Source organism: Triturus cristatus, chromosome 7, assembly GCF_964204655.1.
Source record: "Triturus cristatus chromosome 7, aTriCri1.1, whole genome shotgun sequence".
Classification (NCBI taxonomy): domain Eukaryota; kingdom Metazoa; phylum Chordata; class Amphibia; order Caudata; family Salamandridae; genus Triturus; species Triturus cristatus.
Window position 1 is genome coordinate 1,698,228,772 of NC_140590.1, and position 26,836 is coordinate 1,698,255,607.

The following is a 26,836-nucleotide window of genomic DNA, read 5'->3' on the forward strand; positions in this document are numbered from 1 at the left end:
GCACAGCGCAACCGTGCTCCATGACGAGACTATCTCGTCATGGGCACTGAAGAGGTTAATGTAAGCAGATTGGGGAGGGGCAGAGAGCCTGAGCAGAAATGGCCTCACTTATATTCCGGTGTGGTTCACCAGTGTGAACTAATCTGTGCGCTAAGAGTCCAGGCAGCATTTGAATTTGTTTTTATCTCAGTGAAGCAAATGTGGGCATCTTTTTTTTATGGTGCCAGGCCCTTTTTGCCTCCCAATCCAACCCTGCCACTGCCATTCACAAACGCTGCAGCAAGGAAGTAGGATACATAGGATTACATAGGGATTTTACTTTTCTTATACCTGATCTGTTGTGTGCCCCTGAATACAAAAGGTAAAGGAGGGAGAGCAAAATAAAAGGCAAAAGACAGAACAGAAACATCGCCTGATCTTAATACATACATATAGTTCATTAAATCTGGCGAAATGCTCGGAGCTGAATTACGAACTACGCCGAAAGAAATCTCTGCATAAATATTTTGTAAAACATATTTTATTATGTATTTTTAGACACAGTTTTCCTATGTATCTTCACACAAAGGTGTTAGCTTATTTCCCCATCATGTGCAGTGGAATGGGTGAAGGTATCCGGATTTAGCACCATCAGCTTTGAAGATAGTGAGGTTACACAAGGCTGCTCTTGTTTAACTCTCCCTTCAGCACCTCAAAGACTTCTGTGTGGCACCAGTGTGTGCCAGCCTTATCTGCTAGTGCTGGGGGCCGGAAGTGGGCTTGAGACCTCCAGCAGCCTCTGTGCTGAAGGGACAGGGGCATCACTGCTGATGTTACAAATCCAGGCCAGAGGAAATGAGTCTGATGAGCCAGGCTGGAGATTCTCCAACCCTGAGAAATGTAAAACTGACAAAAAACAATTCACACAGTCACAACAGTTTAAAAAACATACATTTAACCCAGTATCAAGTAACCCAGATCCAGGCAAAAACAAAGTCAGAATACTACTTATAATGCCTACAGATACCGGAATTGAAGGATTAAAAAGTTAAATGAAAAGGAAAACAAAACAAATGTGTCTGGTTACTATGTCTATCAGCAAACTAAACAAGAAGAAAGAACAGGGATGGGTGCAGAGGAGAACAACACCTGAACCTCCTCTCTTTTAGAGGGAGGGGGGGGGGGGGTTACACCAGTATTCCTGTCCCAAGAATGATCAGTGCCTGCAGGAGTTTGTATTTTCGATGTGCAGAGTTACAGCAAAATTAAAAATAATCCCCTAAGGAACGGGCATTAACATTAAGAATGCATGTTTTTTGCTTGTTTTGATTTCTTTCCAGGCATTTTTTGCCATGCACATTGCAGCAGGTTTTTCATGTTCAAAACTGCATGGGAAAAAAAAACCAGCAGTGTGATTTTAACTTGCAATTTAAGGCCTCATTTATGAAAAGTGTTGCATCGCTGCGATAAAACAGCAATGCAGCACTTTTCACTACGCCCTCCTTTGGACACCATGGATGTGCTGTATTTACTTTACAGCGCTGCATGTCGCAAGGATTGACAGATGCGTCAGGAATCTTGACGTATCTGTCACTGCAAACCTCACGCATTGTTGGAGTTGTGTGGTAAGCATGACGCAACTCCAGCAATGAAGGGGGGAGGCCAACACCTATTGCACTGTCACCCACACGCCTGCTAGGAGGCAGGCGTAAGGTTTTGACGCAGTGGTGTCGTAAAAGTGGCACAGTGCAATCTGATAGATTTCACTGCGTCACTTCTACGACCCTTTCTTGCGGGGGAACGTCCACCCAACATACATTATACCTGACGCAGGTATAATGTGGCAGAGGGGTTCACAAACTGACGCATCTGCCTAGATGTGCCACTTTGTAAATATGGCGCAACGTGGTGCATTATTTATGCCGCCACTGAGTCATAGAAAGTGATGCAATGGCGGCGCAAAAGTGTCACAAGTGGCTCATAAATAAGCCCCTAAGAATTTCGATACAGGCAGAAACACATAATTACAATGAAGCCCATAATGTGGGTATAAGAAGAACATAAGGTAAAGAAGATAAGGGGAATTTTGCAATGGGCCAAGAGCATGGCTTCCTCCAGAAAAAAGGGCAACGGGTACAGTCGAAGTTGGTGGTCAAGAAGAGAAACAGTGAGAAGAATTCATTTTTGTACTGAAAGTTATTTGTCAGCTTCTGTGCTTCAAATGGAAATATGGCAGAGCAACTTCTCACTATTTAGAGTCCCTGTTTGCTCCAGAGAAGTGCCGGTACTCTCCCATTAAGTGTAGTGCAGCAGTGCTGAAAGGTGCAGGTATTCTCCCTTAAAAATTAAAGAAGTGCAGGTACTCTCCCTTTCAAATTAAAGAAGTGCAGGTACTCTCCCTTTCAAATTAAAGAAGTGCAGGTACTCACTACCTGACCGTCCCTGCCATTTAAAGTCTCAGCTTGAACTCTTGAACCTGCCCCATTGCACTCAAGGGCAGGATTCATCAGGCGAGTTTTTCTCGGAAAGCACAGAGAACCGAGAAGAGCTATACTTGTGCGGCTACTCTGTGTATGGCATATGTTGAGGTCCTGGATGAGCAATCAGACACACCTGTAAAGCACCTAAGAGCCCGCCAGTGGTAGTAGCTGAGCTTTCCATGCAACCCTCACCTATTCGATTCTATTATTTGATATATACCCCTGATGAGGTAACACCTGAAATTGATTACATAAGATATATAGGCATTTCAGTCGGGGGCTGTCCCCCCAAAAATCGTCGGCTTGTGTCACTGCGTCCTCCTCATCCTGCAAAGCCGAGAGGACAGCTCACAGAACTCCATGCTCCCTGACGCCGTAGTGCAGCCACTTGAAGGGGCGGTGGGACCTGGCGGAACGTCGAGGTGGGAGTCCGATTTGCTGGCGGCAGCGCTCCTCTGGAAATGAGAGAAATGTATTTACTGGAGGCGGGAAGAGAATGGCTCGAGAGAAGAAAGGTAAGTTACCAAGAGAGGAGAAAGAGACGTATGTGAGAAAAAAGAAAAGCGTAAAACAGAGGAGTCAGGAAGGCGGGAAAAGAAATGTGGATGAGTGGGGAGAGATAAAGGAGGAATGATTGACAGAGAGAAGAATGACAATCAGTGGCGTAGCAAGGGGGAGGAGCGGTCCACCTCGGGCAGCACGCGTTTTGGGGGAAGCTTACCTCCCCGCTCTTACCTGTGCTGTCGCGGGGCAGCAAACGCTGGAATCACTAGCACCCCCCTTACATGGAGCTACCGCGGTGCGGCACACGCAGGGACCGCCACTGGTGAACAAAGGTTTAGCTACACCACTGATGACAATGGCTCATTGCACTTGTTTGTAACACAAACTCACTTTGCATTCCCTTATATAGACAGCCTAGAAACTAAAATGTCACCAGGGCGCTAGGTGGAAGCAGTGGCGTTCGGGAATTTAGGGCCGCACGTGCTAAGCATTCTGATTCGACTTTTGCAACTGTTAAAATGGCTTTTCCAATGTACTACTCCAATTTTTCCGACTCCTAAAATGGGATTCCAAATGGATACAGTTTCTGTTTCGGGAAAGGTTGTACTATAGACGTCCTTTCTAAAAACCGAATTGGTACCTTATGTATCAGTATATTGCAACTCTAATCCGTTTGCAAACCATGGAAAACTTTACTGACATATCAAAGGAGGTGGTAACCAATTTGCAAAGGGAAAGGGATTCTTTGGGTGCCCCTTTGTGAATGAAAAAAAAGGTTTGTTTGGGAGTAGGCAGTAGTCCACGTGGCCACTGCCAACTTTTAAACAAACTTTAGAAAAAGAAATAATTATTTCTTAACGTTAAATGCATCCCCGTGTATTTGCGGGAAAACGAACTTCATTAAAACAATTACTTTATTACAAATAAATCATACCTTGCAGGCCACTAGTCCTGTGATTGTGAATTGCAATTTTCCAATCTATCTAACGAATACTAATAAGGTAGGTCAGAATGGAACTCCATCCAATGCTGTTTTTTGCAAGCCCACCTAATAATACATAGGTTAGTTTGTAAAAATATTTACTGGTCTCAAAATTACTGGTCATAAACTGCAACCACTATTTTGCGACCAGTAAATAGAGCATCTGGCTCTTAACCTTGAAATGACTAGCCAGTTCTTTGAGACCCAAGGTAAGTCTGAGTGAAGTTCAGGGAATGTCCTCAATTCCTTTAATGCTCACATCTGTACTCGTACTGGGCAGGTGCTCGGCAGAAATCATTGTGTACAACTCTACAAACAGCCCGGGGTCGCTTTACATTTACAGGAATCCGGAATTGTGCACGCCTGGGATCACATGAATCTGTTCACACATCTCAGAGCACACAAATCTCTCCAGCCCACTTGAAACAACCACAAAGACTCTGTAGTTTGACAGCCCGCCCCCTTTTTCTCATTTTCCTCCACCACATACTCTCAGGGGTTACAAGCATCCAAACCTCTCCACCACACTCTTTATTTCCATCACCACGGCATGGGTGGGCAGCCGTGAGCTCAAGTTTCTGCTAGCTCAGACTGATCACAGCACTGTCATAATTTCTATAACTCTGATTTCCTCCTCCCAGACTCTGGTCTTTCTTTTGTGTCTGATGATAGTGCTTAGAAGCAGGCACTCTAGGTCATATGCATTGTCCATGCTGCTCAGTCTTTCCACCAGGGAGGTTGAATGTTTCTTTTCCACTCAGCATGCCCCATGCCACCCCTTTACTTTCTAAGTACCCTTCCATTTCTGGTGCTTTGAAGCAGTTTTAAGATCTTCTTAGAGTTTCTCATTGCTCAAATGGGTATAATTTCTGATATTTATAGGTTTTGCATGTCCTCATTGCTTGATTTCTCTCACAAGAAAGTGTCACTTATAGTCCTTGAAATGTCACTCATAATTACACTGAAATTAAGAAAATGTCACACATGGCAATCTGAAACCTTGGCAGTTTTGTATACCCAGCTCTCAAACAGCCATAGTCTGAAAAAGCAGCTTCTTAGATCTATCAGCGGCATTCGATACGGTCAGCCATAAAAAGCTGCTGTCACATCTTTTAGACCTGGACATCAGCAGGCTAGCACATCAATGGCTAGAATCGTTTCTATCAGACCGGACGCAGAGGGTTCAGTTGGGTGAGCATCCATCGGCTAAGGGCACTCTTACTTGCGGCGTACCCCAGGGCTCCACATTGTCCCCACTCCTCTTTAATATCTACTTGCAACCCCTGGTGGAGACCCTGGCTCACATGGATTGCCGGGTCTTCAATTGATGATACTCAACTCCACATCCAGATTAATAACTCTAGTCAGGCCCAGGAATCGACGCAAAAGCTACTCAGATTCACAGTGAATTGGATGACGGACAATTCTCTGAAAATAAATCCTGACAAGACTGAAGTGCTCGTCATCCCCACAAAAAACAGCCCTTGGTGTGACCTTTTCTGACCACCGGAACTGGGCACTGCACCCATACCAGTCCCGGTTGTAAAAAGCCTGGGTATAAAAATTGATTCAGAGTTGTCCATGTCCAGCCAGGTCGCCACGGTGGTGGGAACCTGTATAGGGTTGATGAGGCAGCTGCGGAAACTTGCCCCCCTTCTGTCAATGGTCTCACTACAGGCAATTGCATCCCACACTATCATCTCTAGGCTAGATTATGGGAATGCCCTTTATATTGGCCTTCCCCAGAAACTTATTAAGAGACTGCATGTATTTCAGAATGATACGGCCAGGCTCATTTTTAGACTTCCCAGAAGGATTCGCGCTACTCCTCTTCTACACAAATTGCATTGGCTTCCTGTCAGACAGAGAGCTCAATTTAAAGGCCTCTGTATTGCCCACAAAGAAATCTACGACCAAGCACCAGTGTAAATAAAAGAACGCCTGGAGAACTATGTTCCTGGCCGGACACTGCGATCATCTGAGGCCTACTGTCTAGTCCTTCCCCGATATATTACCAAATACAAAGGGGGCAGAGCGTTCTCTGTCATGTTTCCACAAATTTGGAACAATCTACCTGAGTACCTTCGTAGGGAACCGGTCCTCCTCACATTTAGGAAACAACTTAAAACGCTCCTATTTAAGGAGACATTAGTCACAGTGTAACTCTGCTGCCTTGTGTTACCAGTTGCCGTCAGTGATCCTGGTCACTCTCTATAAAAGCGCTTAGAGGCCTGAAGGGGATTTTTGCGCTATATAAAATACATTTAATATAACATAACATAACATAACTGAGGAATGGGGCACATGAGGTGAGGCAGTGCACATAAGATCAATAAATGCAATGGACCACAACATGGCCACAGATTCAATCCTGTCTCTGTTTCTGGGTGGCAGGTTGCCTATATCACTGTGCACCCGTTTCCCAAAACAGTCGGTCACTTGATGTAGACCTCCACGAGATTTGAGCGCAAAGGAAGTCGACTGCCGGAAAACCACAGGGAAAAAAGGTATGCTGTGGGACTTTCCAGCTGTGTAAAGTCCAACAACAAATTTATACAGCCCTCCATGTGTGATCTCCTTGACCAGCTCCTGTCTGTTCACCCTCAGTCACAGGATCACATAAGAGGAAGACATAAAATTGAATATTAAAGGCTTTCGAAGTCATTTAACTTCTTCCCTGTCTAGACTTTTGTCAGTAAATGAGTTCTGTGACAAAAAAAGGAAGTCAATAGTTGGGTGAGGTGGCAGGCAGGATCCTCCTTTTGACGTATGTGATGCAGTCCTGAAAGGAAGGCAGAAGACAGAAGACAGAGCAGCCACTAACAATTCTAAGAATCCTTATCTAGGTAGAGGGAGCAGAGAGGAGCCAGGGAGAAACTGAAAGGAATACAATTGGCTTCCAACAGTAGAAGAATACTTTACACTCTTCAAATAGGGACAATACACTTCAAGTGTCATGCCACCCATGGGAGTCGTTGAATTCCTGGCTCATTTTTTTTAGATTTGTTTGTATTTTTATACTTTAAAATATCCATAAAGCCTTGCTTTGGATCTTTGAATAATTTACCTTTGCGTTAAAAGTAGAATTGTTTGGACAAGGACAACCTGATCACTAGTTCCAAATCACTGAGGTTCAAGGAGAGTTTTAAGAAGTTTATGAAAGTCTCAGGTTCTTCTTCACTTCATTCCTGACACCGAAGATTTTCCTCAAGTGCAAGTAAAACCAGACTAGCATGGCATTATTAATGTATCAGTCTCGCATAAATCTATATTTCATTTTATGAGTTGTGCCTGTGCCTAGTTTATTTGCTTTTCTTTACCAGTGCATCTTTCTTCTTGTTTTTTTATTTGCGTAGTGTTTTTAAATTTCAAACCCTCAGTTGGCTGACATTCAGAAAGCTCTGGCTTTCTAAGGGGTAAATGTCAAGTTTCAATTCCTTCTTCCTCCCTGCTGTTCTTCCTTTCTGCCTCTTTCCTCCCACCTCCCCAGTATCCCATTCATCTTTCCTCCTCTCTGATCATTTCTTATCCCCTTTCTCCTGCTCCCCTGACCATCAGTTGACCCCTTCCTCTTTCCTCCAAGCCCCACACAGGATCCATACACAGATTAGTGGTGGTCTGAAGCCAGGAAGGGAGGCTCCTACCTTGCATGACTTCATCTTCTTTGCACATGGTCCGGGAGCAGATCTCATTGTTGAGCATATAAACGCGCCGGACACTGCTCCGCGTGTAACCAGGAGTGGTCGACAGTGTGCGATCCACGCGATACCATTAGCAGTCGAACAAGAGATGATGTATAGCGATCGGGGCGGAGTGCGAAAAATATACAGAAAGAGACAGAAAAAAGGGATGTTAGAAAGGTACAAGAGAAAAAAGTACATTTGCTAACAAAAAGTCCAAAATATTATCCCAATGCCCTTAAGTAGAGGTCTTAGAACACAGTAGAAGAGACATTAGAGTGATGTATGTGAGCCCCCTAGGATAAAGTCTAATATGTGGTCCATTGTCTACCCCTGGCGTTGCAGGGTGTCAAAAATGTAATTCGAACTGGAGGGTGGGAGCAGAATGGGATGGACTCAGGATTCATGAAGAGCAGGCTTAGCTAAAGTCAGCATATTGTCTAACAGTACATATTCATTCTTGTTAGAAAATCTGCCACAAAAAGAAATTGATAAGGACAATTGTGATTATAAAGCTGTTCAAGATTATTTTGTCATTCACTGACTGCAAATATAGTGTAGTGAGTTATGGCGCCTGCGGCTGTCGTTTTTGGATTCGATTATGTGTTGCACAGCGCAGGGCTGCCGAAATGTCCTGGTCAGGAATCACTGATTCCTGATGGTTTTTGCAACACTACAACATTCAGTTATGATAATTTGTCCCCGAAATGGACAACAACAATAAGACCCCGAATTATCAGGCTCTTCTCCGCATATGGATTCCCCATTCTGTGGAAAATTACTCTCCCATTTACCACCTGCTCTCAACAATGGGGCCTCTTGCTTCTGCATTCCAAAACTCCAGATGTGGAACATCAGGCCAGTTGTGATTGGATGGAGGGTTATCGTATGAAGGAATATAGCTTCAGCGACTTATAATCGCGCCCCATATGTAACAAGTATTTCTCAGAGTATAGTATTGCTAAGACAGGACAGGGCCACATTGCTTCAGAGGGTCCACTGTGTGTTCTCTGGTAGGAGATTTACCTATCCCAAAAAATGGTACAGGATGAATGTGACTGCTGCAGGCTATTGTATGTAACTATCAGGTCACAACCTTGCATTCCATCTAAGATAACTCAGTGTGTTCATGGGTTTCGTACAACACGTCTTACTTAACAAGTACATTATATGTTGCAGTCCTGGTAAAATGGCTCACAGGGGTTATGCGTCAACTACAAATTGCTGCATAAGACCAGCAAGGCACACATTGTGCCGACATCTGGGTGCAAGTTTGTGATTTATTGCAGTTTTCAAATAATTCCAGATATACTCCCTGGAAGCTGTCGCTCACACCCATTACCCATGTATAAATGTTTTTATAAACTACATATGCACATACGAACTGGGTGTGAATTGACCATTAAAATCCTGTAGTTTGTGGGGGTTCAACACATTTTCATTCCATTCCCATCCTGGAAGACTCCCTTCGTGCCCTGAGAAGCAGAGTTAATCTCAGCTGCTAGAGTGCAACTCTTCCCACTCTTGCCAGCGCTAACTGGAAGGACCAAACTGTTAACAGTGGCCCAACCTCATCCCTTTTCTGAATTTGCTCAAAGATACCATCATTCCTTCACACAAACACAATCAACAAAATTACTCTATACATTGCCAAAACTAAAACTATACATTTATTTTTGAAAGTGAAGTTGTAGATGCAATTATCGCCATCAGCCAAATGCATCACACAGACATGGCAAACTGGGCATTTAACACCGCAACACAAAAAGGTGAACGACAAAATGCTGATCATTGTCAAACATTCCCCCGAGTCACAGATCTGGGTCCAAGCCATCCTTATTTTGTACGCCATGCCATTCCAGTTTTAATCCACCCATATGCAAATCCGCCTTGACCCTGCTCCCCATGAGAAAAGTTCAGGCCGCACTGCCAGGCCAGGTCCTCCCTGGAGCAGAAACAAGCACTCTAGGATCAGTTTCGGGGTACCAACCCTCATCAGCCAGGCTAGCTTGAATCCAGTGACAAAGTGAGCAAGCGACCCGCGTCTGGGCATACCCTGCCAATTTAGGGCAATAATACAACACAAAAAGATGATGGACTAAATGCTGAACATTGTCAAACATTCACCCCCAGTCACAGATCCTGGTTTAATCCATTGTTATTTTGATCACTATGCAAATCCAGTTTGGACCCAGCCATATGTAAATCAGTCTTGACCCTGTTCCTCATGGGAACAGTCCAGCCCGAACTGCCAGGCCAGGTCCTTTCTGGAACGGAAAACAAGCATCCTAGAACAGTTTCAGAGTATCACCCCTCATCAGCCAAGCTAGCTTGAAACAGATGATGTAGCAAGCATGGGACCCACATCTGACCAGAATTGTTCCTATGAGGAGCAGGGTCAAGACTAATTTGCATATGGCTGTGTCCAAACTGGGGTGGCTCAGTGAGCAGTAGAACAATGGTGAAGTCTACCGAGATCTGTGACTGGGGGTGAATGTTTGAAAAGTTTCAGCACTCTGTCCATCATCTGATTGTGTTTGCCATGTCCGACCTGAGTGTCCAGGTTCTGCCCCGACATGGGTCCCTTGCACACATTGCCACTGGACTCATTCTAGCCTGGTTGATGAGGGGTTTTACCCCAAAACCGGTCCCAGGATGCTTGTTTACGATCCAGAGAGGACTTGGCCTGGCAGTTCGGGTTGGACTGTTCCCATAAGGAGCAGGGTCAAGACTGATTTCCATATGGTTGGGTCACAAAGGTAAGTTACTACTAGTAACTTTACTTCTAGTAAACTGACAACTAGTAATTGTACTACTAGTAAAGATAATATTAGAAAAATTACGAGTAGTAAAGTTACTAGTAGTAATTTGCCTTTTTGAAAACCGAAAAGTAGTAAAGTTAGTCATTTGGTCTGAGTTAGACTTTTAGTCTAACTTTATCTTTGTGACTCGGGGCCTTAACATACATTAATTATTAAATTATTTAATGAGCATTTATTTTTGTTAGTTCTTGGTTAATAAAAATAATTTTATTTGCATTTACATTTTCATTTTGCATCAAAATATTTTTAATAGTCTTCTTTAAGAAATAATAAAGTTCCCCCGGAGGTAGCAATCGTATGTAATACTCTATACGTTATATGTACTGAGATGATGCCAATGTCTTGTTCTTAACTCAGGACACGTCAATATGACTGTCTGTAATTTGCACTATTTCTTTTTCTCATTAACAAAAACTGTTTAAAAAAACAAGAAATAATAAAGTTTATTACTTTTCCAACTACTTTACTAAAGGAAAGTCTCTGTCCTGTTGGGAGAGTTTTCCACATACATGTGAAAAGTTACTAGTAGAAACTTTGCACTCATGAATTTACTCTTAGAAGTTTCCACCCCCTTGGTTGAGGGGTGGAGACATGCAAGTCTACAAATAGGTCTACATCTCCACTCAGAAATGGTGAACAGCAAAGAAGTTTAGATTTACACCTGGATGCAAGAGTAATTTCACACATGAGTAAATCTAGATGTGTAAATGCACCTTCATGAATAGGGTCAGTAGTTTGTGAATTGCAATGTGCTTACTCTTTTGTGAATGGGTGTTTGTGGTGCCCTGCCATAAACCCCTCCTTACTTTACCCTAAACCTCCCCTATTTTATAATAGACATTCCCCATTGCCGTCTAGCTCCTCCCTGGTAACTCCACCAATTAGTACTAAGTAGTATACTTTTATGTCTGGTGCTCTCCCCATAGAAAAGATAGAGATGGGGGGGGTGGAGATTCCCACTAGAAGATTTGTGAACTGCAATTTGTTGTTTGTAAGTAGTCCTACTGTAGTAATACTTTATTATTTTTTTTTTTTTGCAAAAACAATTTTTATTGCATCACACACACACAGTTACAATTACCATCGTGAAGTGTCGTCGAACTGTAGTAATACTTTATGTACTACAAAATGCAGATTTTGTATCAGACCCAAAATGTTTATCCTTCCTATTGAAATTTGAGTGGGAAAAATGTAAAACTTTTTTATAAGTTCCTGATTTTTACTTACAATATTTTTTACAAGAGTCTACTATTCTATAGACTATCATTAGAGAGTCATATTTATATTTCTTTTAACCAATCTGAATAATTTTCAAACCCCGAACAAATTTTTCAATATACAACAATTCCATCTTTTGCAACATTTTCACATTTTCATATAAGCCTTCCAACTTTTATCAAAATATAAATCTATTTCCACCCCAATGCTAAACTTTCACTAACAATACTTTCACTTAAAAGTCCAAATACCTTGGTGTAGTTTGCAACTAATAATCCCAACTTTGTTTTCAATAATTTTTAATCAAATGAAGTTACACAGCACAAACTAATTTTTATACATGTGCCTCAATGCATTTTTATTATCCTGATTTTTAAAATTTCCTTGTTTGAGAAATCTATGTGAAAAGTACATTGTGACTAGAAATGTCATTAGCATGTAATATGCTGCCTTGCTCTTCTAATGAAATTGATTAAAATGACATCTGCACTTGTGATGACTGATAAGGAGGCAGCTGATCTGTGAAAGACAGAAATGGGGAGTGAGAGTCCTGTCTCTCAAGTGATGGATGAATGTGAATCACCTCACCTGCTGACGCAGACCTGGCTCAGGCATTGCTTCACAGGGCGCAGCACGGAGTAAATGCGGGTGCAGGGATACTGGACCTCACGGCAGTCTAGGGAAAAACATGATGGGTAATGTGAAAGACAAGTGATGGTGTGGGTCACCAAAGAGACAGAAAGAAGGCTGGAAGAATGATAGTGAGACTAATTGAAAAAAAGAGGTAAATGAGACAGAAGATAGAGAAACAAGAAGTGGGACACAGATGCTGGAGATAGAAGACATATTGAGAAAGGAACAGCTAACATTGAGAAAATTACTGGATTGAGAGAGGTAGGAGGAAAAAGCAGTAAAGATTTATTATATTGGAAAGTGAAAGAGGAATTAAGTAGAAGAAGGAAGAGAAAAAGGAATGTGGTAAAAAGATAAAGTAATAAATCTCAGTTGGAAATAATGAAAGAGAGAAAAGAGAGATAAAGAAAGAAATGTCCCATTAGGATGAAGACTGACAGGAAAAACATGCAAAGAAGTGTTCACTAATAAAGAAAGGATACAAAATGTAAAATCAGTGTGGATTCTAATGCACATTATAATTTTTATGTTGATCAATGGGAACTATATTCATGAGACCCTGATGCTGTCTCCTGTGATTCAGGAACTGAACCAGATTCTTCTTTACACAGAAACAAAATGGATTGTCAAGCTATTAATATCACTGCATATCCTGTGTGTGATGGCACCATATCTGAAAGGGTTCCTTATCAAATTGTAGACTTTACAGAAATTATTCAGGATGTTTATGTTTTAGGAATTTCTGTGGGGGACATTATCACTCCACCTTCTTTTTTCAAGTTCATGGGACATAAATGCTGTTAAACAACTGATGGTTGACCTGGGTATCATTGCCTGCATTGGATAATGAAGATCTCTCTCTCAATGCAGAGAATCATCAGGACCTTTTTTGTTTTCATCATTGTGGGCACATTGCATTCATCAAACTGATAGCCTGTCAGAAATATATAATCATGAACAGTGAGGGCATTGTTGGGCACCCCCAATCAACAGTCCTAAATGTTTTCAGAAAAGCTATTCATATTCTATTGGTTATGACAGATTTGATTCATCTACAATTTTTTATTTTCAAGGACCTGAAATGCAGAAAAAGATTTTGATTACTGATCGCAGTTTTATCTGTTCAACACAGTTAATTTATTTGTTTTTTAAAACAAGGATATGGATATTGGAATGAAATTATACATGTGAAGGTGTGAAGAGTGTTTGGGGAAATACACTTTGGCACATTAGGGAATCTGATACCTTGTTCAGAGCATGCATGTTTCCTAGAGACATGATATTTTTAAATAAGACGGTAAAACATACCACAAGCAACAGCTTTGCATTGCTCAGAGACTTAAAAATGCCATCTATTGTAAAAATGTATTTCACAGGTTGCAAATTAAAAGAAAATATCACTGATAGTGATTTAAATAAAATGGTGCAAAATGGAACATACAATGTAATATTGTTCGGTTCAGATGGTATGGCCATATGATCGACAGACACTAATCTATGTAAATATATATCTGTGTAAAAGCTGTTGGTCCATTAGCAAAGGGAACAGACTCTAGGTTAACTCATATTCACCCATGACTGTAACCACTTATAGGATAGGGAATGTATGTCAATGGCAGCTATCACAGACAAAAACTCAGTGAGGGTATGAACTTGAGTGATTTTCGTCTGGGGCCACACCCTATGAGGAATAAAACATTTGTGTCCACGCAAATATATGCTATCCTAAACTGACAGCAGGCATACTCTGAAAGAGAAGCACAGAAAGAGTCATGGAAACGGATGGAGAAACAATGCATACTACCTTTAAAGTGATTTATATTGGTATTCAAACTCTTTCCAAAAGCATATACACAATGTCTATCATCACCTCTTCTATATTCATCCTTTTGAAAGAAGATTTGAAAACTTTGAAACAAGAGCAGGACCAAATACGTGCATTGACACAGTTAAATTGAATATTACCGACACTTAAAATGCAAAAAGTGTCATGGAAGCTCATAAACGAAGCCTCTCTTTTTCTCCTGTATAATCCTACATTTAGACAGAAGCATCATACAATCTCCTATCAGCTAAACAAATAGAAAACATTCCTTTGTCTGTTGGTGAAGACCCACAACTTATGTGGCTCTTACATGGAATAATCTCCTTACCAATCACTACCTTCAAAATCATATATCTCTTAAGTGATATGAACAGATGGTTCCTACAACACTACTAGAAATACCCTTTTGGATTTAGATGTTAGACAAAAGACAATCCTGCTTTCATTAGCACATCTGCATGTACTAATTCATTAAGATTCTAACTCCCTCATGACTTTTTGACTATTCGCGGGGCTTGTAACACTTTTAAGCAGGTCCTTGCTTGTAAGCTCCTCGCAGCACCTGCTTCTTTCATTCCCTCTTATCATACACTTCTAAGAATTGGTTCTTACATAATACAAACAAATGAATCATGTTGTGGGATGATACCAGGGTCTAACTATGTGTTAACATTTCAAAAAATATTGCAATATTGTGGCATTACCTTTTATGCTTCCCTGACAAAAATATTTGTTTCCTGGGGCAAAGTACAAATGATAAATACATGTGTTGCTAAAGTAAATGAGCGCATTGTGCCTTTAACACAAAAAGGGGTACCTTTAAACCCAGCTGCAGTACGTTTTGACTTGCTAACAACTCTATCTTAAACTCAGCTACTTTTGAAGCCTCAATTCCCTATGCATTTTGCTGAACTATTGCATAACATCTTTCTTGCTTCAAACAGCACTGGCATTCTTCATGTTTTAAAGATTATTAGATCTGGATTGTTGACTAGGTTTGAAAAAATGTTTGGGTTTTTATTCCATCCTTCTTCAGTTTATTGTTTTGAAATCTGTTTGGTGGAACATCAACTATACTTCTCATAATCAGATGTGCAATTCCTTTTATTTCCTAGTGAAGAAGTGAAAATGGCATGGATGGCAATATGAGAAACATGGATGTAAATGCAACCAATCTGACTGAATACAAATGCTAAGAAGGTATGACATTCTACTATGAAGCAGCGGCGTCACTAGGGTTGGTGTCACCCAGTGTGGTAACTCATGGTGTCACCCCCTCACAACTTACCCTATGATGGACCTCCTCCGAGTCCGCCAGTGCCAAATAACGGGACCATACGTGGGCAGTGGGCTGATGAAAACGGCGGGTCCGGGAGCCACATGAGTGACGTTTCGAACGTCGTCGATGTCGGGACGCCGACGTCGTATAGCTAATTGGACAATAATCTTGGCCGGCGGCCGGGTAACAGGTTCCTCATGATTTATGTAGTGATTTAAAGCAAAGGCTCATGAATGCATATTCATTTGCCCTGTTGCAAAAAAAAAAAAAAAACAGATCTGAAACGGTGTCAAGTTTACGGTTCTGTTTCTTATGAAGTGCACACTGGAGTCGGGGCTGCTGTTGAAGGCTTGAAGATAGTTTTTCTGCCCGCACCTGACTTCTCCCTTTTATTGTTTGGCGCAGCATCAAGTGCAGTATGCAGCATTGCAGAGCTTGGAAATCAATGGAATGTATTTGCATCCATCTTTAATTGCCATTTTAATCATTTCCTTATCTCCGTAACACTGCCGCTCCAACTTCAGCGGCTCTTCACTAATGGAGCGCAGGAGGCATCAATCTTGTGCATCGTGCTGGCTAATTAACCAGAAAAACAATCCCGGGTTTTGGCTGAATGGCAGCAAGGCCGAGCCTAATATCATCAATAAACAAAAAGAGTGCCAATGCTGCACTTGACTCTACTAGAAATTAAACAGTGAACTGAATGAAACAGTGCCACTAACAACCACTTTTTCTGTTGGATTTAATCCAAAATGTTTTTTCACATTACATTAAATTGGTTCTCTATTATCAAAACATAATTTTAGCAAATCAGAGGAAAAACCAACAGTACAACATTAACATAGACATTTTTATATACTAACGTTTTTCATACTTTAATCATTTACGCAACACCACCACTTCCATACCACAATCAACCACATATAATTCTCAGACACACTCATCAAGCATACTCAGTGGACATCATTTATAACAAAGCAATAATTAAATGCAGTAAATGGACATCAAAGCCATCAACAAACATAAATTGACATAATTGTGAAACACTGCACTCTGTTATGTAGAATAGATTGGCCGAAAGCGGAAAGGTGTATGCGTTTCGAATCCCTCCACATACGGGGATTCTCATCAAGACCAACACTTGCTGAAACAAAACAAAGACAAAGCTGTATTTTACTAAATGACCCAAAAACACTGAATTCAAGCCGCACTAATTGTGCTAAAGTCTTCCCTGCAGCTAAATGTTTAAAAAGAAACTCCAATGTTGTTTCTACGTAAGCCAATGACCTAAAAGCAAAAACGGACAAATTGTCACCTCGGTGTGTCAACCCATGTGTTGGATAAGGCAGCTACTTTATTACTGTCATAATACAGTCAAAACAGAAGATCTTACTTGTGGAGCTGTTATGGTGGCGAAGTACTGGTTTTTTCGTTTAGCAGAAAAAAATCTGGAAATTCTTTCAGTTACTGCACTTCTGTATAATAGTGCATTGGTGGCGTCGCCTATGAAATATCTTTAGTAGCGTTCTTTAGGCGTTCCCTGAGTGGAATTACGACCTCGGCAATAGCTTGTGTCGAATCTAGTGGAACGAAAAACGGGAAGCAGGCGGTGAAGCCGTTGGATAAAATCTTCAATGGCAGATAGAACATTTTTCTGCTTTCTAATGTAATCGTAACCAGAAAAGGCGGGTGATCTTACCTTTAGGGAATCATGGTTACTCATGTATCTTCACTCTGGCACTCGAACCCCGTGGTGGTTTGGGTGAAAACAATCATTTCTACTTAAACAACCCGAATCATGGGCGCCACTGTAATCGGAGGCTCATGGGAGTTGTAGTTTTCGCATTACGTTTTTTTTTAAAAAAAGGATTGACAAAACTTTATGAAGTCTATTCAGCAAGTTCAGAACTGGAGAAGATCACAGATTGTAAATCTCCGAAAGTTCATTTAGGCCATTAACAGACGTGTTGAATTTTATAATGAGCATTGCTTCTCTTTTTAATAATTTCACATCCAAGTCGCCACCTCGATAGTCCTGTTCGACTTTGGAAATGATAGTCCATCTTAATTCCTTTTCCGTGTGGTTCTTTAAGTGCCAATGGTTGACCAATGGGGCGTTTTGTACATTTTTACGGATTCTTGATTTGTGTTGCTGGATTCTGTGCCTTATTTCCTGATTAGTCTTTCCGATATATAGCTTGTTACATGGGCAGAGGATTCCACAGGCTACAAATTTGGATTTGCAGTTGGAAAAGGTTTCATGTTTCCAGTGGATTCCATTGTGTGTGAAGAAATTTCCTTCTATGGTTGACTCGCAACATACACACGTGCCGCATTTATGATGTCCTTGTATTGGTGGAAGGCTCAAAAAGCTTCTCATATTGAGACCTTTTGCTTTGGGCAGTGCTGCTCTCACTATCTGATTTGCAATGCTTTTATCCTTCTCAAAAGCGAATAGTGGAACTTCTTTTAATGTTGTGTCCAGATTTTTAACCAAATGCCAATTTTGGTTAATAATCTTTTTGAACCAATTAGATGTTGGGCCAAAGGTTGACACGCATACAATCCTGTCTGTCTTGGATTTGTCTTTTCTTTCTAGTAGAGCTTCTCGTGGGGTCCACCAGGCTCGCTTGATGGCTTTCTTCAAAAGCTTTTTCGGGTATCCTCTGGCTAGGAGATTGTTCTTTAAATTTTCTGCATGAAAAAAATATTCATCTTTGAATGAACAATTTCGTCTAATTCGCAGAAATTGCCCGTAGGGCAAGTTCTTTCTTAGACTTCGTTGGTGGTTACTTGAATAGTGTAAGGCCTTGTTTCTATCTATTTTTTTCTTGTATAGTGTAGTCGCTAGGCGTCCATCAGTGGGATAAACCTCAACGTCCAAAAATGGCATTTTAGATTTGGAATAGTTCAGACTGAATTTAATGTCTGGTGTTCTGTTGTTTAGCCAATCAATGAAAGCTTGTAATTTGTCTTCTTCTCCAGTCCAAATCATAAAAACATCGTCGATGTATCGGACCCAGCTTCCAATACAATCTGCAAAGGGATTATTATTGTGCACGAATCTGTCTTCATACTTAGACATATAGAGAACTGCTAATTCTGGGGCAAAGGGACAACCCATTGCGAAGCCTTTAATTTGATAGAAGAAATCGTCTTTGAAACAAAAGTAGTTATTTTTTAAGGCGAAAGTAGCTAATTCCATAATGAATTGTGTAGGGACTCTTTCTGGTTTAGGTCTGCTGTCAAGAAATGTTTCTAACACCGCCAATCCTTCATCCTGTGGTATCTCCGTGTACAATGATGTCACGTCTAGCCTGACTAGAAAATGCGTATTTTCTTCAAATTCCATTGTCTCTAACTTGTTTAGAAAGTCAGTAGTGTCTTGTAAATATGATTTGACCTCTTGCATGAATGGTTTTAAAAAGAAATCAACAAATCAACAGAACCAATCTCGAAACTCCGCTGCCCACAGGTAATCTGGCCAATCACCCTCTTGATCTAACAAACACAGTCTCAAATACTGTTCCAATTCTTGGTTGGCACGTTCTGTCTGCCCATCAGACTCAGGATGATAACTAGTGGAATATCTAGTTTCAATGTTCAATTTTTTGGTGAAGACCTTCCAAAAATGGGATAAGAATTGAGAACCCCTGTCTGAAATTAATACCTTTGGAATACCATGTGCTCGGACTATATTTTGGCTAAAAGTGTGTGCTAGGGTTTTAGCTGTGGGTAATCCTTTTAGAGGTACAAAATGGGCCATCTTGGTAAAAGCATCCACACAAACCAATATAGTATCAAACCCTTGACTCGATGGTAAATCTACTATTAAATCTAAGGTAACTGTATGCCATGGGTAAGGTGGTGTGGGTAAGGGTCGCAATAACCCTTGGGGTGCTTGCAGCTCCGATTTTCCCCTAGCGCAGATCTCACATGTGGCTACGTACTGGCGTACATCTTTTATCACGTCTGGCCACCAAAAACATTGTCTCACTAATTCTTCCGTCTTTGTAATGCCCTTATGTCCTGCCAAAATGATATCATGACATTCTCTTAAAGCTGTTTGTTGCATTTCTGGCGTGGGCAAGTATAGTGCACCATCGTGATATGGCAACCCTTCTCGAATTTCTCGTCTTGAATCACCTTCCACCCAATCTGTCATCTCTTCCAACGTCATTGCATTCTGATTCTTTTCCTCTACAGACTCTCGCAAGACCGCTCCAATCACCCTTTCCGCTGGGATGATAGCATGATCCTTGACTTCTTCCAAGACTCCTTCTGTACCCAATCTGGATAGGGCGTCTGCCTTGCCATTTTGCGAACCAGGTCGATAGGTTATGACGAAGTCAAAATCTGCAAAGTACAATGACCATCGCAATTGCCTTGGTGTTAACCCCTTCTGTGCCCATGATGAGCTGGACTCGTCATGGAGCACAGTCGCGCTGTGCCCATGACGAGTCCAGCTCGTCATGGCACCCACCCACGGGGGAAGCGCTGGCGCTCCCCCGTGGGGAGCGCCAGCCTTCCCCTGCCTCCCCCCGCCCCCCCGCGTCATCAATGATGTCAGCGCGCGAGCCGCGCTGACGTCATTGGAGATTTCCCGTTTGCTCTCCGTGGTGCAGGAAGCTATTTGCTTCCTGCGCGTCGGAGAGTAAAGGTGAGTTTTGGGGCTGGGGAGGGGGGATTTTTGCATCAGTGGGTTTGGGTTAGGGTGGGGGCACTATGGAAGGCCCAGGCATGCCAGAGGCTCGGCTTCGTTCGTGAGTGCCTGTTGTTGCTTCCCTGTGAAATGGATTCAAATTTGAAAAACGCTCGTCTTTCTAGTTGCTTCCCTGTGAAATGGATCCAAAAATGCAGAGAAATGCCCTTCTTTGTAATTTTTCAAATCCAAAGTGCAGCAGCATGATTTTTGCATCGGTGGGTTTGGGTTAGGGTGGGGGCACTTTGGTATGCCCAAGCATGCCACGAGGCTCGGCTTCGTTCGTGTGTGCCTGTTGTTGCTTCCCTGTGAAATGGATCCAAATTTGAAAAACGCTTGTCTTTCTAGTTGCTTCCCTGTGAAATGGATCCAAAAATGCCGAGAAATGCCCTTCTTTTTAATTTTTCAAATCCAAAGTGCAGCAGCATGTAGAGAAATAGGATTTCTTATATGAGAATAATAGCAAGACAGAGGGGTTGCAAAGTGGCCAGATTGATTTTTTTTACATCCAAATACACCAGCATCACTTTACAGAGTTTGCCAGTGAAGTGCTACTTTCATTTTCTCGTCTTTCTTTGAAGAGCATTGTTGTTTCCAGGTTGGGAGAGTGTACCATTCCTGGAGGTACTGCAATACCTGGTTGATGGGTGGATTGGAAAACACAATGTGTACCATGGCTCTGTGTTTATGTATGTGGTCTTTTTATACCATACTGCTTACGTTTTGTAAGGATGTAAGCAATGGACAGTAAAACGGTTCCCTTCAGGGCCCTCTAGTCATGTCCATAACTTTTCAGGTGAAACCACTCGCTGATTTCTGACTAGTTAGTGAGAGATCATTTAGGTAACCATGTTGTTTCTGCTTACATTTCACATGCTTTGCATTCCCTATGAGTGGTTGCTTTTTTTTTTTTTTTAGGCAGCATATTACTCTTATCAAGTGCATAATTTGAATTGAGCCACATCCAAGTGTTTATAGCGGGCACAATTAAGTTACAGCTGAAGGCAGTGCGAGTTTCAGTGGACAAGTATGGTGTTCAGTGGGGATGTGGCACTATGGCCAGAGCTGTGGAATTTGGAACTGGGGAACCGGGTTCCGCATTCATGACCAGTCCACCACACCACTGTACTGAGGGAGCACATTCCCATACTAGACCGTAGAAGGTCCCACTAGACCTTAGAAGGCTTGATGTCTTAGCACAAGCAGGTTTACCCTAGTGGTGTCAATTGTGGGTTAACCTTGAAGGCCTGTCCACCACAATCCATACTGAAGTCCATCTCAAATTTCCCACCTCCCAGCGTTCCCCTGGGTCTCCCGGTAAAAATGGTGCCTCATTTGTGTGGGAGGCCCAAGTACCCGCGACAGGCAAGGGCCCAAAACGTAGTGAGGTGACATCAAAATTGCCTATCTCAAAACCACCTGGTTTTGCAAGGGGGGTCACCTGGATTTTTGGCCCGGTGCTCGGCGGCCATCTAGGTAAACCTACCAAACCCATACATTTCTGAAAACTAGACACCCGGGGGCTTCCAGGGAGGTATGGCTTGCATGGATCCCCCAACGTTTCCTTACCCAGAATCCCCTGCAAACCTCAATTTTAGCTGAAAAAATCACTTTTTTCACACATTTTTGTGTGGGAAAGTTGTGGCATCACTGGGCTCACTCAAATTTCCCACCTCCCAGCGTTCCCCTGGGTCTCCCGGTAAAAATGGTGCCTCATTTGTGTGGGAGGCCCAAGTACCCGCGACAGGCAAGGGCCCAAAACGTAGTGATGCGACATCAAAATTGCCCATCTCAAAACCACCTGGTTTTGCAAGGGGGGGTCACCTGGGTTTTTGGCCCGGTGCTCGGCGGCCATCTAGGGAAACCTACAAAACCCATACATTTCTGAAAACTAGACACCCGGGGGCTTCCAGGGAGGTATGGCTTGCGTGGATCCCCCAACGTTTCCTTACCCAGAATCCCCTGCAAACCTCAATTTTAGCTGAAAAAATCACTTTTTTCACACATTTTTGTGTGGGAAAGTTGTGGCATCACCGGGCTCACTCAAATTTCCCACCTCCCAGCGTTCCCCTGGGTCTCCCGGTAAAAATGGTGCCTCACTTGTGTGGGAGGCCCAAGTACCCGCGACAGGCAAGGGCCCAAAACGTAGTGAGGTGACATCAAAATTGCCTATCTCAAAACCACCTGGTTTTGCAAGGGGGGTCACCTGGGTTTTTGGCCCGGTGCTCGGCGGCCATCTAGGGAAAACTACCAAACCCATACATTTCTGAAAACTAGACACCCGGGGGCTTCCAGGGAGGTATGGCTTGCGTGGATCCCCCAACGTTTCCTTACCCAGAATCCCCTGCAAACCTCAATTTTAGCTGAAAAAATCACTTTTTTCACACATTTTTGTGTGGGAAAATTGTGGCATCACCGGGCTCACTCAAATTTCCCACCTCCCAGCGTTCCCCTGGGTCTCGCGGTAAAAATGGTGCCTCACTTGTGTGGGAGGCCCAAGTACCCGCGACAGGCAAGGGCCCAAAACGCAGTGAGGTGACATCAAAATTGCCTATCTCAAAACCACCTGGTTTTGCAAGGGGGGTCACCTGGGTTTTTGGCCCGGTGCTCTGCGGCCATCTAGGGAAACCTACCAAACCCATACATTTCTGAAAACTAGACACCCGGGGGCTTCCAGGGAGGTATGGCTTGCGTGGATCCCCCAAAGTTTCCTTACCCAGAATCCCCTGCAAACCTCAATTTTAGCTGAAAAAATCACTTTTTTCACACATTTTTGTGTGGGAAAGTCGTGGAATCACCGGGCTCACTCAAATTTCCCACCTCCCAGCGTTCCCCTGGGTCTCCCGGTAAAAATGGTGCCTCACTTGTGTGGGAGGCCCAAGTACCCGCGACAGGCAAGGGCCCAAAACATTGTGAGGTGACATCAAAATTGCCTATCTCAAAACCACCTGGTTTTGCAAGGGGGGTCACCTGGGTTTTTGGCCCGGTGCTCGGCGGCCATCTAGGGAAACCTACCAAACCCATACATTTCTGAATACTAGACACCCGGGGGCTTCCAGGGAGGTATGGCTTGCGTGGATCCCCCAACGTTTCCTTACCCAGAATCCCCTGCAAACCTCAATTTTAGCTGAAAACATCACTTTTTTCACACATTTTTGTGTGGGAAAGTTGTGACATCACCGGGCTCACTCAAATTTCCCACCTCCCAGCGTTCCCCTGGGTCTCCCGGTAAAAATGGTGCCTCACTTGTGTGGGAGGCCCGAGTACCCGCGACAGGCAAGGGCCCAAAAGTTTTTTTGGATAGGCAATGTTGATGTTGCATCACTACGTTTTGGGCCCATGCCTGTCGCGGGTGCTTGGGCCTCCCACACAAGTGAGGCACCATTTTTACCGGGAGACCCAGGGGAACGCTGGGAGGTGGGAAATTTGAGTGAGCCCAGTGATGCCACAACTTTCCCACACAAAAATGTGTGAAAAAAGTGATTTTTTCAGCTAAAATTGAGGTTTGCAGGGGATTCTGGGTAAGGAAACGTTGGGGGATCCACGCAAGCCATACCTCCCTGGAAGCCCCCGGGTGTCTAGTTTTCAGAAATGTATGGGTCTGGTAGGTTTCCTGTGGTGTCTTGCTGAATCTAGAATCTGGAACACCGTGTGTGCTAGGTTCTAGAGGAGACGGTTAGAACCAGGTTTACCGATATGTCTGATTTCTATGAAGCTCGAATATAATAAAGCTTCGTACTTCAAATAAGGCGTGCTTAGAGACATCTTTATTACATTGGCGACGATTGGATTACGAGCGGAAATAAAAGAAAAGTAAACCTGGAGTCCTGCGAGGTGCAGATTAAGCGACCGTCATCCTTTGAAGTGAGTGAGCCGGTACGGTGTCAGATGCAATTGCGGGATAGCGGATGTCATTTGGCGAAAATCCGGTGTTCACAAGACCTTCGGTGAGACGTGTAGCTATTTTAAATTATTTTGCTCGATTTCATGGCTGGAGTGAATCACTGCGCAAGAGTGCGCTCTAGCGTGATGACGTCATAACGTGGGCGGCCATACTTTGGGATATCTTCACGCAACGTGCCGGCCATTTTAATTGAATCCAGCTGCAAACTACGAGTGTAATGTTACGTGTACATCGCTGATGTGCACAGCAACGGCATTTGGGCTATAATTTTGTGAAAAATACGAGCGTAATGTTACGTGTACATCGCTGATGTGCACAGCAACTGCATTTGGGTTAAAATTTGGTGCACAAAACAGTTAGTGCGCACAATTTCAACATTTGCTGTCATTATTAATATTGACTTATATATATAAAAAAAATAAAAAAAAGAAGTATAAAGTAGTCATTTGTTGAAATAGCATAAACGAAGCACTAGTGAATACTTTGCTAGATTATATTCATCGCTATTTAAATGGAGGGTTTTAATGCTCCTACTCCATTTTTACCATCTCCTGGTGAACCGGTGTTGGAATGGAAACGCTGGAAAGAAGGATTCGAGGCATATATTGAAGCCATAGGTGGTGAAGCCTATACTGATAAAAGGAAATTTGCCATATTAAAACATTGTTTGGGTGCAGAGGGAAGATATGTTTTAAGCCATCTTCCACCGTGTTCTAATCGCATTTCATCATCAGAAGAAGATGTTGATGTATATGAAGAAGCTATTACGAAATTGGATAAATGTTACATAAAGAAAGTCAACGAAGTGGTGTCACGTCACAAATTTCTCAGCAGAGGTCAACTAGTAAATGAATCCATAGACACATTTGTAAGTGATTTAAGAATTCTGGTATCCAAATGTAACTATTCTTCATTTCATGATCAAATGCTTCGTGATCAAATGGTGCATAAAGTTGCCCATGTGAAACTTCAAGAAAAATTACTTGCTGCTGAAGATTTGACTTTGGATAAGGCTATGGATATAGCTCATCGTTTCGAAGATATGGAGTTGGGTTTAAAAAAGCTTGCTGAGCAAAAAGCATCACAAATCAATGCGGTCAAGGTTTCGAAAGCTGCAGAATCTACGTCTAGCAAAGATAAATCTAAAACTCAAGTTATGCAAGAACAAAAAGAATATATATGTTTTAAATGTGGTATTCCAGGTCACTTGGCTAACGACAAAAAGTGTCCTGCTATTGGCCAAGTGTGCTGATATTGTAGATTAAAAGGTCATTACACTAGGATGTGCAGAAACAAAAATAAGATAAGAAATAAAAGTATTGAACAAAAGATGCAAAAGGATGAGCATATAAAAGAAGTTGATGATGTCATAAATGAGGATGAATTTATGTTAGTGGTTTATGAAATTAATAGCAATTTGAAAGATGCTCCATTATGCACTGTGACCATTGGTGACAAAAATGTGAGGGTAATGGCTGACTCTGGTGCCAGACACACACTCATAGGGGATGAATGGCTTAAAGAATTTCCTGATGTGCGTTTATCACCTCCGGATATTAAATTGGTTGGTTATGGTAGGAAACCCATTGATGTAATTGGTTATTTTACATCCACTCTTACGTTCAAAGGTAAAACCATTACTTCAAAAGTTTATGTTGCCAAAGAAGGTTCGTGTCTTTTGGGGTGGCCTCAACAAAGAGATCTGATGATCACTTTAGACCCTAATCATCCGGATCAGGTTCGAGGTTATTCGGATTTGATTGGTCAGATAGACATTGATCCTGCGTCTGAGTGGGAGAAAAGATTTCCTAGTGTATTTTCAACAACAAAGTTGGGTCTTTTAAAAAAATTTGTGCACAAAATAATGTTAAAACATGATGCTATACCAAAGGTTCATAAAGTTAGGAATGTTCCACTACATTTGAGAGAGGCGGTTAAGGTGGAGCTTAAAAGGCTCTGTGACTTGGATATCATAGAGGAAATAGAACCATCTTTGTGGTTAAGTCCGGTTGTAGTCGTGCACAAACCTAACGGGAAAGTCAGATTATGTGTGGACTTGAGGGATCTAAATGACAGTGTGTGGGTTGATAGACATCCGCTACCAAATATTGGTGAGATGTTCACCAAATTGAATGGTGCAGCGATATTCTCTACCGTTGATTTGTCTAATGCTTACCATCAGATTGCTCTGCACGAGGAAAGTAGACATCTTACTTCCTTCATTACATCCGAAGGTGCGTTTAGGTACAAGAGAATGCCTTTCGGACTAATTTCTGCATCCTCTGTATTTCAAAGATTGATGCACAAGTTATTCAAAGATATTGATAATGTGTTGTATTTCCAAGATGATATTTTAATTTTTGCTGCCAATCCCACTGAACATACGAATATCCTACATCAAGTTTTGTGCATTCTCCAAGATAATGGTTTAACTTTGACTAAAGATAAGTGTAAATTTGGTGTAAAGTCAGTTGATTATTTAGGGCATTCAATTGACAAAGATGGGGTGTCACCCAAGCAAAATTTAATCAGGGCCATTGAGCAAGCTCCTGATCCACAAAACAAAGATCAGTTAAGATCCTTTTTAGGGTTAGCTGAATATTATGCGAAATTCATACCTTTGTTTGCTGACAAAACTGTGCATATGAGAAACTTATTGAAAAAAAATGTTTTTTTTGTATGGGATGACAATTGTAAAAATGAATTTAAGCTGTTAAAAAGGGATATTTCGTCTGCGCCTGCTTTAGCCACGTTCAACACTGCTTATGATTCAATAATTGTTTCCGATGCTAGCAATGTTGGGTTGGGTGCAGTATTGATGCAAAATC

General features: G+C 42.2%; 1 protein-coding gene across 1 annotated transcript in view; it reads right to left on the reverse strand.

Annotated features, from left to right (window-relative positions):
• Window positions 1–502: 502 nt before the first annotated feature.
• The window catches only part of MFAP5 (microfibril associated protein 5), a 215,524-nt gene continuing 189,190 nt past the window's right edge, over window positions 503–26,836 (reverse strand). Inside the window, exons 9-11 of the mRNA XM_085619919.1 lie at window positions 12,254–12,341; window positions 7,590–7,663; window positions 503–2,914 (exon numbers count right to left, since the gene is read on the reverse strand). Coding sequence (XP_085476045.1) covers window positions 2,808–2,914; window positions 7,590–7,663; window positions 12,254–12,341 — 269 coding nt within the window. The 3' untranslated portion in view covers window positions 503–2,807. The remainder of the gene's footprint in view (window positions 2,915–7,589; window positions 7,664–12,253; window positions 12,342–26,836) is intronic.